Source organism: Dasypus novemcinctus, chromosome 12, assembly GCF_030445035.2.
Source record: "Dasypus novemcinctus isolate mDasNov1 chromosome 12, mDasNov1.1.hap2, whole genome shotgun sequence".
NCBI classification, from domain to species: Eukaryota; Metazoa; Chordata; class Mammalia; order Cingulata; family Dasypodidae; genus Dasypus; species Dasypus novemcinctus.
In genome coordinates this window covers 63809319-63824087 of record NC_080684.1, presented here as the reverse complement: position 1 = coordinate 63824087, position 14769 = coordinate 63809319, and the positions used below count along the sequence as shown (strand labels likewise).

Here is a 14769-nt window from a genome sequence, read left to right as displayed (position 1 = left end):
GGCAGGAAAAGAAAGAAAAAAGTGGAGGGTTTGAATTTAACTTTCGTTATAAACAGATCAACTGTAACTTCCAAATGTGAAAACAGAAAAATGTCAATTTCAAAATGAAGTAAAAGTCACTTTATATTCTGAGTTAGATAGAATACATACGACCCTTAATATCTAAAGACTTTGCATTCATGAATTATACTTTGCTATTTCCTTATAGCTAAATCAGAGAAAAAATCAATTATTGTACTTACAATTTTCATAACTGGTAATGTAAGATAATGCAAATAAGATCCTACAATAGGAATAGTTGTTCATAGTTCATATTTTTTTCCTCTAAAAGTTCTTTTTTCATTTATTTTGAGGGAAATGAAATATAATTCAAATTGACTTTTATATATTTCATAATTAATTTTCTAATATCCAATTCTAAATTAGTAAGGTCAATTCATTCTGATGTTAGTAATTTTTAATGTAGATGCTACAGACCAGTTTTCTTCTGAGCACAAATTGTATTTGGGCATTTTATTATATGAGAGCCACAAAGCAAATCATGAAAGATTTATTATATTTCTGTTAATTATCTTCTATCACTGGACTCTCAATGGCCCTCTTTAGGCTCATTTTTCTGATAATTAACTGAACTGCGGATTGCTGCCTAAACACACACCACACCTGCTCTTCCATCTGGGACTTTGCTCTCCTGCTTCCTAGGATATGTTTTTCCATATCTCTGCCTTTTGGAATTCTGACAGTTTAGAACCAATTCAATCATCAAAATACTAATTTTTTGAACAGCACTCAGTCACTAATTGATTCATTTTTTAATAGTTTGTTGACTGCCTTTGTCCCTTCTCTAGAATATAACACATGTGAGAACAAGGACTTTGTTTTCTTGTTTGCTACTATATCCTAGTGTCTAGAATGGTGCCTGGCACAAAGTGACTTTGATGAATGAGCAAATTATCAGTTATCAAATCAGATTTAAGGATAAACATAGTAAGATGTTTTATGTGTGATCATTGTTTTTCAGGAAACACACAAACATTTATATTCCAAAGTATAAGTTGGCATTTTATCATAAACTAGTGCTATTTTGACAAAGCTATGCGAATTAAGGAAGAAAATGTGATATCGTAAGCCAGTCAGAAATAATTTCTAACACTCATAGCTGACAGAGTTCTAGTTTTAAGGTGCTATTTTCTCATATAAGACTGTGCTTATTATACTCCACTTATAATCCAGCTAAACACACTTTTCTTGGTATACTAAGACTTTAGGCAAAGCTTCCCTTGATTTTGTCACATAATTTAAAAGGATTCAATTAAATGAAACAAATCTTACCATAGCTTTGGATGAATTTTCTATTATAATAAGAACAAATTTTACATTTTAAAGTAGGTATTCATTTTTATATCAACCTATTTTTATATAATGGAACCTAAGCATTCCTCTCTCCAAGTATTCTGAAGCACAATGAAAAAGAAGAAAGGACATGTTTATGTCTGGACCTCTGAAATTTAGGGCTGAAATCACTATCTCTTCAATGATACTGAATGAGGTATGGTGTATCGTAATGGAAAGCACAGGAGCTCTTGAATCCAGGTGCTACTTTTAAGCAAGTTTCTTAAGCACTCTGAGCCTCAGTTTACTTATCTATAAAATTGGGATAATACTTTTCTTGGCTGGAAAGAAAGGGAGAGAGAGACAGATCAACTTAGTACCAAGCTGGCACATGGAAAGTGTTCAGTAAGTATTGACTGAATTAATGCCTTCCATTGAAAACAGAGTTATCGATGAATAAAGTAATTATATGCCATTTAATGAAAGACTGTATACAAATGAAAGATATATCTCAATAGCTAAACATATAACATTGTGTTTTAACAATTTACTGGCTACTACACAATCAGTTAAGCAACCCTGCATGTGAATAGGCTGAGTATACTGATTTTGAAGAAACACTGGTTGGTAAAGAAGTGGTTCAGAAAACTACTTGTGCTACCCAAGGAAAAGTGGCTCAGGAAATTATTTTACATCTTTATATCTCAAATAGAAATCAACAAATATTAATGAAGAGGCAATGGTTAGTTATTCATACTTCATAAAAGTATATAAATGAATTATTCATTCATTGAACTTGCTACTGTAAGAAATAATAACTGATGAATATATGGTGATTTGTGCTTCCTTTTAACTTCTCTTTTAATCCTTACAAAAATCCTAAAGAATCAATATGGAAAGAGAATGATAGATCAAAATTTAATTTAGGAAGTTCAAGCTCTAAGTCCAGAAACATGGTATTAAATGTTAGATGCTGGAGTCAAGACCACTTTAAGCACTGATTCAATAACTATTATTAAGTGTCTGCTATGTGCCAGAATTTATTCTAGATTCTAGATACACCAGGAAACAAAAAGACATAAAATCCTGCCTTCATGGATGCTATGATCTGGGATTTGTGTTGAAATAGGTACAGTCATGGCTTTTAAACTTATGAATTAAGCTGCTCAAATACATGTTTATAATAAAGCTTGTTGTTAAAAGAACTATGTTAGTGGTCAAGGGATTTGTTTGTGCTTTTCATCATCCATTATTGAATGAGGTTTGATTCTTTTTGCAAAACCCTGGAACACACTCATATTATTGTTTCTGTTTTGGATTTAGGTTCTGTGGACAATAATCATCATCACTAGAGTTGTTGCTTTTCCCTCTTGCCTCCCATACCACTTCCTTTTAAATGGTGCTTAGAGCATTTGCTGCAGGGAGCTTACATGGCTTACTCACATTTTTGTCTCCCAACCTGGACTGACTACTGTCCAGGATTGTGACCATGTCTCATTAATCTTTGCATGCCCAGTGCCTAGTATATGCTTGATACACAGTTCAGGGGAATGAATGTATGTTTGTTGAATGAATGAATTTGCATAAACTTTCCTGTTTTCAAGCCAACTTCTTGCGCATTATCTCATCTGACCCTCACACAACTCAGTGAGATTGCAAAGTAGAATTATTTCCTTCTTATTACAGACTCTCAGTGCCACTAGAGGATATCCTAGAAAACTGGGGATCAGTGAGAGATCATGTGATTTCTGGAGGGGACGTTACTAAGATTTTAATTTCAGAATCAGAGTTCTTTCTACAGTACTAAATGGAAATATAGACATCTTTTTTTTTTTTTAGCCTGACGAAAGTTTATTTCTTAACATCTTTGTTACTTTGTTTTATTTTTTGTCTTTATTCATTTTTTAAATATTACATTCAAAAAATATGAGGTCCCCATATACCTCCCACCGCCCTCACCCCACTCCTCCCCTCATAACAACAATCTTCTCCATCATCCTGAGACATTCATTGCATTTGGTGAATACATCTCTGAGCACTGCTGCACATCATGGTCAGTGGTCCACATCATAGCCCACACTCTCCCACATTCCATCCAGTGGGCCATGGAAGGACATACAATGTCCAGTAATTGTCCCTGCAGCACCACCCAGGACAGCTCCAAGCCCTGCAAACGCCTCCACATCTCATCTTTTCCTCCCATTCCCCACACCCAGCAGCCACCATGGCCACTTTCTCCACACCAATGCCACCTTTTCTTCGATTACTAATCACAATAGTTCATGAATAGAATATCAGTAAGTCCACTCTAATCCATATTCTATTCCTCCATCCTGTGGACATCTTGATATACTCATTCAGGCATGTCTTTAGGGTCTGTTACATGTTTAGACAATATTTGTTTTCCCAAACATTTGGGGAAATTTTGCTTTTTGTGCAAATGTACAACAAAGGATGGAAAAGACCTTCAGAAATCATCCATCATGTTTTCAGAAGAGGCATAGAGTATATGAAAATATTTTGTTGAAAAATGGTGTCTGCCTTTAAGTATTTATTGCTAGCTGAGACAATTCTGCCTTGCCATAGGAAAGGAGATGAAGCTTTTTCCTCCACCCACAGTCATCACCATTCTCCTTAAGGAAGGTTTCTCTGTGTTTCTTAATTTCTTGATCAAGAAATGAAGAGTCCCTATCATGGCAAGACTGTGAGAGGAGTCTGTTTGTTGGAGGAAAGGGGTGACCCAGCTAGTGTTTGGAGGTTCTAGTAATTGAATTATGATGAAATGACACTAAAGCCAGACTTTTAATAAAATTACCTTCCGCTAGATCACAGGCTACAAAAAGGCAGGGACTACGTTGAGCCTCCATGTCACGTGGCCTCTAACACTCTTGGGCAAATTCCTGGCACACCTGTTAATCAGTAAATGGCAACCCTGAGTAACCATTGGTCATAACTACTGGTTATCAAAGTGAAAAAGCCTAGCTACAGTTTCTATTTTTAACTTCGTGATAGAAACTGCCCTTCCCATTTTATAAAAAAAAATTTTTTTAAGAAGTTGACTTTTCAGAGAAGTTAGTTTCTAGGTAAGCTACTTAGGTCCTTTCTAACGTTTACTGATGGAACCCTGGCCTTCAGTCAGTTGTCTCGTGGACTGTTAGAGGTGAACATTCCAAAAAAACTTAACAGAAATTAACAGCAGCCATAATTCACCGCCAACGTTGGTGACGCTAGAAGCATTTTCTCTCTAAAGAGGATGGGATGAACGTGCTGACGGTTTTTCTTTATCTGAAAAAAAAAAACGCATTTCCCTTCCCCCTCCCCCCATATGCCCTTTCCATCTCTTCCCTTCCCCCGGCACGCGTCTATTCTGCCCGTTTTATTTGAGTAGAAAGTTGAAAGAAAGCAGCACGCCCGCGGCACCCACCCGGCGCTCCCAGGGGTGCAATAGCAAAGTTCTAGCGCAGAGCCTGCCTTTCCCGGGCCGGCGCCGCAGTCGCTCGGTGACACCGGCTCAGCCTCGCGCCGCGGCCGAAGGTTTGCCCGCCGCGGAACAGTTGCGGCTCCATCTGGCTGACAACCCACCCAAGCTTTCTTCTCCACCACCACCACCTTCTCTCCTTCCCCCTCCTCCCCCTCCTTTCCGCTTTCCCTCTCCACCCCCGCCTCCAGTCTCCTCCTCTTTTTCTCACTACGAGCGCTTGCGGATGCTGAAGCCCCGCGTCACTCCGGCACCCGCGGCAGACATGGCGACACTGACAGTGGTCCAGCCGCTCACCCTGGACAGAGGTAAGGGAGCGGCTCGCCCTCCGGGTCGCTGAGTCCCCTCGCCCTCCCCCAGTCTGCCCCTGCCAACTCCCACCGGGACGGAGGGACGCGCTCCGGCGAGCGAGGACGAGCCGAGAAGGCGTTCGCGCCGAAAGCGGGATACTTTCTTCCCCTTTCTCTCGCTGCCACGTCCCCGCTGCCCCTTAGCACTTCACTCGCCCCGCCGAGGGTCGTCTTCCCCGGGCTCGGGCGCCCCCGCCACCACTCGCCGCCCTCAGTCTGGCCGCCTTCCCACCTCCGGCTTTGTTGCGGCGGATGCGCGGGGACCGCTAGGCACCCGGGGCTCGGGGTTGGAGAGGGGCAGAGAGGAAGCTCGCTGTGCCGGGCGAGGGCGCCTGCAGCCTGAGCCAGGAGAAGACCAGCGAGGGAGCCGCCGGCCGGCCGGGGCTGCCGGGGCCCCAGGAGGAAGGAAGTTTGTCCGAGCACCAGGGTGTGAGGGGCGGGGTGAGGGTCGGTCGGCTTGAGGGTGCCCAGAAGGCCGCCCAGGGACCGGCAGGGCGCACCCCGGGGGTGGCCTGTGCTGGGGCGCACGACGGCTGGGCTGCCGCGGCGGGGAGCTGCCCTCTGCCGAAAGGGCAATGCGGAGAGCGGGGAGCCGTGCCGGGCGGGGAGCGCAGCGCCGCGGCAGCCGAGCCCCTCTCGCCCCGGCTTCGCGCTCCGAAAGGTAGAGAGGGTTGCGCCCGCTCCCGTCGCCGGCAGCTCCTCGGCGGTGTCAACTCGTAGTTTCTACCCTACCTCCACCCCTCCACCCCCTCAGGCAGACTGGTTCCCTCCCAGCTGGGTGCCACCGCGGTGCCCGGGCTGCCGAAGGCACTGGGAGCAAGCTCAGGCTGCGTTAAAATTCAACTTGGGACCGCGACCCCCGTGCGTCCTGCTCGCTCTGACTTGAACGGAAAGCAGCGTTTGCTTGCTCCCCAGGACCTTCCCAATCCTAAGAATGGAGTCCTCCGCTGCAATCTGGTGCCGGGATTCTTCGATGCACCGGTGCGGGGCGATACTTGTCGGTGTGTGCTTGGGTTTTCTTTCTTGGCTTCTGACGTCTGGTTAAGAAGGCGCTCCAGTTCGAAGGCTGTGCAGCTAAGGGCACTCGCTGGTCCCCGTCCCCGGCGACCGGATTTAGGACCCTGAGCGGCCATTTGGTAGTGGTGTGCTCAGAGGAAACAAGATTTAGTCCAATGTGCCTCTAAAAATACTCTTTTTAGCGGATTAAACTGGACGATGGGGCAAAGTCAAGAGCACATTCCTGTGAGCACAGCGCAAACAACCAATGAACACAGTTCGAGATTTTTTATTTGGAGAAATTGTGGGTGACAGCGCAATCCCTTGGCTCCCAAACAGATGTGTTGTGGTGTCCATAGCAACCTTACTTGGTAAGAGTTGAAAAAAGAAAAAAAGAAACAAAACCCAATTGATTTTATATTGGGAAATGTTGATTTGCAAACTAGTAAATTAATAATTGAAGAGCTCAGCTATCCCTTGTACAATCCATGATTTCTCCTGGCATATCATCAGCTACACTAAGCAGGATAAAGCCATTGCCAGTAAAAGCCAAACAGATGGCAAGCTATTAGAAATTACGGACTTCCCAAGTATTTCTGCCTAAATATGATGAACTCTTACATTTTACCGTCTCTAAAGCCCACAATCCTTAAACATCCTAAGCAAAATACGATTAGTATAAAGAGGAAAAACTGCAAGAAGAGTGTCTATCTGAGCATTTTAATATAATAATTATAATATTATTAGTAATAAAGCCATTTCACTTTTTTATTTTTACCTCAGCCCTCAGGTGTCTCACTCAGTTGTTGGGAGTTAGTGCTAAGACCGAGATCTATCCTTAAAGTTTTATTCTTGTTGGAAATCAGGCTGTGCCTATCTTTGCAGGTGTGATTAGGGTTAAGCAGGATAGCTCAGTAGGCAAGCTGAGTAGGGTATGGTGGCATGGGAATAAATTCACCAACAGCTCATACAGATGGTGTAATTTAGGAATGATGAGTTATTAGTATCATCACTGAGAACCCAATAAATAAATACATTTTCTCTCTTCTAACAAAATATCATTAATTATTCTCCTTATTAAATTGATGAAAAGAAGAAATACTGAAAACGTTCCTCCAAAAAATTGGAAGTCTTTTAAAAGTGGCAGCCAGTATTACTTATTTGGGTCCTAGATGCAACTCTGATACTGACTTTGGATGAGTGGATGGGTCGATTAACTTCTTTGGGCCTCCATTTCGCTCTGTGCTATATAACAAGTTTAGATTCAATGTTTCTGACACTGTACAGCTTTCATAGGTAATAATTTCATTGATTAATATTGGTACTCAGTTTTTTGTCACCTATTGGGAGATTTTCAAGATCATCACCCTCTCTTCCAGATTGCTTTGATGCCCTTTGATGTATTCTAAGGTCACCTTCGCCTTTGGTCCCATCAAAGCATTTTTCATGCTCTGTTGTATTTGTCTCCCCTTGGATGGAGCTCCTTGAAGTAAAAGACCATTTCTAAATTCCAGATTCATCTTTGTATTCTCACTGCCTGGCACAGTGCCTGACACACAGTAGATCAAAAAAAAAAAAAACAATGTAAGTTTGTGTGAGGTGAAGTGAACTGAGGATGCGTAATTTAAGCAATGTTAAAATATAGAATTTTGGTAGTAAACAGAGATAAGAGTTCATAGATTCGCAGAAGTTTGGCTTAGGGAAGGATGACAGAGATAACATAAGTCAGTGGTTCTTAACTTTTCTTTTTCCCTATGCACTTGACAGATTGCCATCAATAATACTAGTTCTCCCAGGCAGTGATTATTCCACAGGGATTCTGGCAGATGGGCAAACAGAGGAAAGAAAGATGTTTGTCACAGCCCCCAAGGGCTTCTTAGGGGATCTGGAATCACAATCCACAATTTAAGAGCTGTTGGTTCTTTTCCAGTGTCTTCATTTGACAGATGAAAAACATGAGACAAGAGCTGATAAGAGATGTTCCCAAGGTCATTCCATTAGTTAGTATGAGATCTTATACTAACCTCCAATTCTTGTTTGGTACACTTTGACATTATAAAAGGATTCATCTGGAATCTTCAGGGCAAAGGTTTTAAGTAAATAAAAACTAAGGTGTGGATTGAAATTAAGATTTATGCCTCCAAGAATTCCAAAGATCTAATTAGAAAATAAACTCAAAGTATACACCTAGTTTCTTGGATCTTCTCTGGGAAGCAAGTATCTTCCAAATCCAGACTAGGGTGGATGGATGCCTTAAGGATTTTATCACTCTATGTATATCCTGACTCTTTCTTCTCTGCCATTAAGACCTCAGATTAACCTTGTGGAGGCCTGGGGTGACTGTGGCCAGAGAAGGCTCCTGTTTACTAAGCTCTCAGTCCTTAGTATTCTTCACTTATTTATTAAGTCCCTACCATAAATCAGTAATTGCTATGGAATGGGTATATACTGGCAAGCTAAATAGCCATAATCCTAGTGTTCAGAATAATTAGAACCTACCAGGGATGGGAGATGTAAATGAACACAAGCAAAAGTTAATTCATTCACCCACTCATTCATTAATTCAATATTTGTATATCACCTACTACTTGCAAGACAAAGTTCCTGCTTTTATGGTCTTTAAGAGTTCATAGGAGGAGGCAAACAATAGGTGATTAATTAATTTAACAAGTAAGTATTGTTTGTCTGGCCCATGCAAGGTACTGTTTTAGACACTGAGGTTGTACTCATGAACGAAGTAAAGCCTAATGGAGTTTACATTCTAGTGAAAAGACACAAGGATCGTATACATTCGCAAATGTAAGCGCTAGGGAGAGTGATGGGGCCTGCTGTTTTGGAAAAGATAGGCATGGAAGGTCCTTTTGAGTTGAAATTTGAGAAGAGACCTGGCAAAAGTCAGGAAGCAAACTGTAGATATCTGGGGGAATGTCCTCAGGAGAAGGCTCACTCATGCATCCTGGGAACATTGAGAAGCAAGTGTGAAAAAGTGAGTACAGTTTGAAGAGTGGAATGAAATGGAATGAGTTCAATTGGTAAGCCAGATTATGTAGCTCATAATCAGGATTTTTAGATTAGTTAAAAATACGAAGTGTTCTGAAGGAAATACCCATGTTATGGAGACGGAGAACAATGGGAAAGGACCTATTTAGATACCGTTGGTCAAGGAAAGCTCACTGAGAAAGCAAAATTTAAAGTAAATTTAAATGTATTTATAACATCCTTACGCAAAGCATTCTGCATAGAGGCAAGAACATATGTAGAGAAGTTCCGCAGATAGTTTGACTACCCATTTACTACGTCTTTAACCAAGCAAATGACCAATTAACTAATCAAAAATAATAATGCTTCAAATATGGAACCTGAGGTAGAAATTTAGTTATATGTATGCCAATGTCTTAGTTTCTTAGGGTGCCCATAACAAATATGGTGGCTTAAAACAGTAGAAACTTATTTTCTCACAGTTCTGAAGTCTAAAAGTCCAAAATTAGGGGTTCAGGAGGACCATGTACCTTCTGAAACCAGGAGGAGGAACTCCTTCCCAGCCTCTTCTAGCTTCTGGTGGTTTGCTGGTAATCACTGCTGTTCCTTCAGTCTCTGCCTCTGCTATCACATGCCTTCTTCATTCTGTTTCTGTGTCTCACCTCCCCTTATTATAAGGACACCAGTCTTATTGGAGCAAAGTGGACCCTTACTCCAATATTACCTCATTTTAACTTAATTAATTCCATCTGCAATAGCCCTATTTCCAAATAAGATCACACACAGGTATGGTGGGGGAGGGGGGGCAGTTAGGACTTGAACATATCTGACCGGGGAACACAGTTCAACCCACAGCACCAAGGAAATCTATAGAGCAGTTTTTCGTTTCTTCTTTTTGCTAGACTAAACATCATATAATTTTATAATACGGTTTTCTAAGATACCCTGAGCACTGATTTGCATGTTGCAATGCATAAATCTGCATGTTGATTTCGACTCTTCATAATGAGGTTTATTTGTTTTCAGTTTAATATTTTGGCTTAGACTGGGATGCAGGAAGTAGAGCATATTTACCCTTGTGACGAAGAGATGATGCTAATAAAGGAGATTAACATGGAATTCTTGTTTTCCAGAATTTGTAGTGTTCGCAGCAACACTACACCAGAAGTTAGTCTCCCCAGCTTTTATTCTTTAAAATTAGGAATGACGTTCCAGCTAAATTCAAGGAAACAAAGCAGGTGCAATTTGCAATGCTTATTACCTTCCTAATAAGGAACAGAGAAATACTTTGCTACTAGAAGACTGCATGGCTTTAGGCACTTTCATAAGCTCAGTAGCTCCAGCTCTCCTTCATTTTCAATCTCAAGGTCAGGAAAGATGATATAAACAGAATTCTTTACATTTCAGTTCTGCTTATCCTTTCCCATACTTTCAAGCAGAATGACTTTAAAATATCACGACTTAAAAAGAAATAACATAAAACCAACTCTTGGAGAAAAAATGGCAAATTAAAATAATTTCCTGGAGTAATTCAAGTTGTGTAATTTAAAATATTGGGTACTTGGCTTATTACATGATCGGCGGCTTACATTATGCACTTAAGGGGCCTATTTAAGATGAAATGTTGGTGTTACAGTCATCTGAAGTTAGATACGTAGCAAGTTAGTTAAGTAGCAAAAATGCACATGGAAATCTTAATCCCTTGTGTTCTAAAATAAATCGAAACTTAACATATTGATGAAACAAATCTTTATATGTTTTTTCGTTTAAAAATAAAACGTTTGTCCCTTATAAATTCTAATTTAAAGTCCAGAGCTTTCTTTTATTTTGTGGATTGCAAACTTAAGGGAAGAAATTATAAGGACAAAAATTGAATGCAAATGAAAATCCCATGGGCACCACAATTTTCATAGAATTTGTGTTACATTAAAAGTTTCTTCCCTTTTCATTTTTCAAGACATGCAGAACTTATTACTTCACGTATCTTCCAATTCAAGCCTTGGGCATCCTGTAGCTTTTCTAATCAGTTGTATTCACCAGTTTTCATAAAATCTGTATTTGCCTGAAAATTGCTTTTGCTCACAGTCCAAAGAAGCTTGCACCTTCTCTCTCCTTGTTATTTATTTACTGAGTTTGACATGAGGGGAGACCGAAGAGGAAGGGAAATAAGGTTAAGTTAGTTCCTACTTTGTTTTCAAAATGCAAGCCTTGGAGATTGTGATGAGCAAGGAAAGAGAAAGGAAGTGACCATATTTCATGGCTCTTGACCTGAGCCTTCCCTCTTCAGCAGCCAAATATCTTTTACTTTACAAATATTCTGACTTCTTCTTCATAATCTCTGTGGGCCCCACTAAACACTAAAAAAAAAAAAAGTTTATTGAACTTTTAAAAAATCTATATTTGAGTATTTCCTTTTTCACTATAGATTTACAGAATACTTTTACAGAATTTTGCCTCCTACCTTTTATTTATTTATTTATTTATTTGATAATGAAAAGTTTCAAACACAAGCATGGTAAGTTTCAGAACAGTTTTGTTCTTTTTTATTTAGAAAGAAGACATTTAGTATTTAAGACATTTTGTATTCAGAGTTTAAAGTTTACAAAAGTTTAAGATCAATGTGTTCAAGAAAAAATAAATAAATTTGGTAAATATCTTCTAGTTTGATGGGTCAGCTATTCAAGCCCTGAAATATATTTAGTGTGGTCCTGTCATTTATTAAATTAATGTTTTGCTTTTTGGAGTATGCTTTTTTGGAGTATCGCAATTAGGTCTTAGTAAGTAGGAAAAAGGGACTATTTCGAGAGTAAAATCAAATGGAAGAAGTACACTGTGTATTAGGGATGGTATTATATGCACAAGGCAGATGGATTTCTTTTCTTAAAGTGTTGACATACATCTGTTAGGCTATAAGCTGCATTGGGTCAGGGACCTGTTGGATTTATTTACGTAGAGCACAGCACATTGTCTGGCTCAGAGTAGACTCACTTTATTTATTTAATTTTTCCCTTCTTTATTTTTTTTTAAATGTTACATTAAAAAAATATGAGGTCCCATATACCCCCCACCCTCCTCACCCTGCTCCTCCCACTTCAACAACCTCTTCCAGTCGTCGTGGCACATTCACTGCATCTGGTGAAAACATTTTGGAGCACTGCTGTACCACCTGGACAGTGGTCTACATTGTAGTCCACACTCTCCCCCAGTCCACCCAGTGGGCCATGGCAGGACACACAATGTCCACCATCTGTCCCTGCAGCACCACCCAGGACAACTCCAAATCCTGAAAATGTCCCCATATCATATCTCTTCTTCCCTCTCCCTACCATCAGCAGTTACTGTGGCCACTTTCTCCACATCAGGGCTATAATTTCTTCCATTACTAAGCACAGTAGTTCCACAGTGAACACCAGTAAGTCCACTCTAATCCATACTCTATTCCCCAACCTGTGGACCCTGGGATGGTTATGTCCAGTCCCCCTCTACATCAAGAGGGGCATTAGATTCCACAGTAGACTCACTCTTAGTGTTTGTTGTTTGAATGAATGAATGAAATTGACTGAGCTGGCCTAGTAATTACATTGTCATTCTTAATACTCATAAAGCTTTCCACCCTAGAATAATGCAAAAGTGGCAGGTATCTACATCTTCACTTTGCCCCAGTATGGGTATATAGCAAGTTCCTGAAAGTGGAGTGTTTTCCTGGCCCAGGAAAGGCTGGTGTTGATAATGATAGTCCTGCCTCCATTGCAACATCCCTCCAGCTATCTTAACTTGTTAATTGAACTGGGCAATCTAATGCCAGAGTACAACCAGAGATTAAAAAACAGGGAGGGGGGAGGCGGAGGGGGAAGTCCTAGCAGAACAGACCCTCCCTTAAAAAAAGAAACAAAATACTATACTACCTCTTAAAAAAACAACCAAAAACAAACAGACAAATGGATGACTTATAAAACTCTATCGAGACAAACAAATTAAAATGAATTTAATTTGAAATGATTGCATTGGCAAATGTGATAGCTGAATTTGAAGCCCTTCCTAATAAAAATAAATATGCCCCAAGATTACTTGAAAAAGTCATGTGGAATTGAAACTTAATAGCTAGTCTTGGACAGAAAAACTAGGGTTTTAATTTAAAATCATGCCAGTTTCCCCTAGAAATGCAATAGCTAATTCAAGTCACACTGGTTCTGCTATTTTTGTTTATTTGCCCGGTGTGGTGATAGTTATGATATTTTGGCATAAAATATTCCGTTTTCTTCCTATCAATGAAAATTATCTTCAACCAAAAAAGGGTAAGATAATGGGAGTACCAGTGAGATTTAAACCTTCAAGTTAGGTGGAAAAAAAAAAACAACCAACAAAACAGAGCATCAAATCACAGCTGAGTGTGTTTAACAATAATGAAAGAAATAGGGAAGATGATTGAGAGACTTCTGACCATGGTCTTCGAGGAAAATTGGAAAAGGGCAGTAATTGCTGATGGACCAAAGCACACCTTCCAAAATGATGATAAAGATGTTTCAGAAAACCATAGATCAATATCTGTTGTTGCCTTGGAGAAAAGTCTAAGGCACAATAATAGGAGGATGGAATATTCTTTTCTAAGAAAGTGGTGAAAACATGGAGGCTACATGGGATCAGTATGACTGTCTTGCCAAATTTCAGGTAAATGCCATACCTATAGTATATACTGTGGCACCACAATTCTAATAGAAGCCTTATGGAAATGGGGATTTGTGGGAAGTGGTGATTGCATGCTTGGATTTTAGTGGTTTAAACATTGCTCCAAGGAAGTTTACTTCTAAGTTCTGTTCAACAATTTTTATCAGTATTTTAGAAGACCACTGAAGATATTTTAGCCAAATTTACAGGTAACCAAGTTCTAGGAATAACAGTAAATCATTTGATCAACTAAATAAATATTCTAATATTATACCTGGCTTGAATGACAGGTTAAAATAAGTTAGATAAAATTTAATGGAAATGAACATATGCTTGTGATTAGGTTCATCTTACCTTATATTGCACTGATTATTCTGGAATGATCTACCTTCAGATAAATTGATTTGGAAAAGATTAGTAGTTTTATTTAATAAATTCAGAATGCACAGTGTGATGAAGTTATCAAAAAATAAAATATACCAATATCCCTTTAAAAAACGTAAAACTGCCTAATACTAGTAATGTTTTAGTTTGCCAATGGGCTGCTGGTGCAAAGTACCACAAATGTGTTGGTTTTTATAATGGGGATTTATCTGGGGTAAAAGCTTACAGTTCCAAGGCCGTGAAAAATCCAACTCAAGGCACCATAGAGGTGCTTTCTCACCAAAGTCAGCTGCCACATGGTAAAGCAAGATGGCTGCGGATCTCTGCCTTTGCTGTAGGCAAACCTGGCATAGGGTTTGTCTCTTCCCAGACCTCCTCTCTCAGTCTCAGTGACTCAGCATTCTTCCCAAGTTAAACTGTGAACTATCAGGCATACGGCTCAGTTTTTCCTGGGCCTCAGCTCTATGAGCCTGGGGAACTGGGGGGCTTCTCTCCTTGCAGCTCAGCTGTGGGCAGAACTAGAGTCTTTTCTCTCATCATTGTAGGATCAAATATAGCAGCTTCCTTTATCTGTGCCTGCCTCAT

General features: G+C 40.0%; 1 protein-coding gene across 1 annotated transcript in view; it reads left to right on the top strand.

Moving 5' to 3' along the window:
* The first annotated feature begins 4710 nt into the window (after nucleotides 1-4710).
* The window catches only part of LIN7A (lin-7 homolog A, crumbs cell polarity complex component), a 128684-nt gene continuing 118625 nt past the window's right edge, over nucleotides 4711-14769 (top strand). The window contains exon 1 of the mRNA XM_004462243.5: nucleotides 4711-5118. Coding sequence (XP_004462300.2) covers nucleotides 5037-5118 — 82 coding nt within the window. The 5' untranslated portion in view covers nucleotides 4711-5036. The remainder of the gene's footprint in view (nucleotides 5119-14769) is intronic.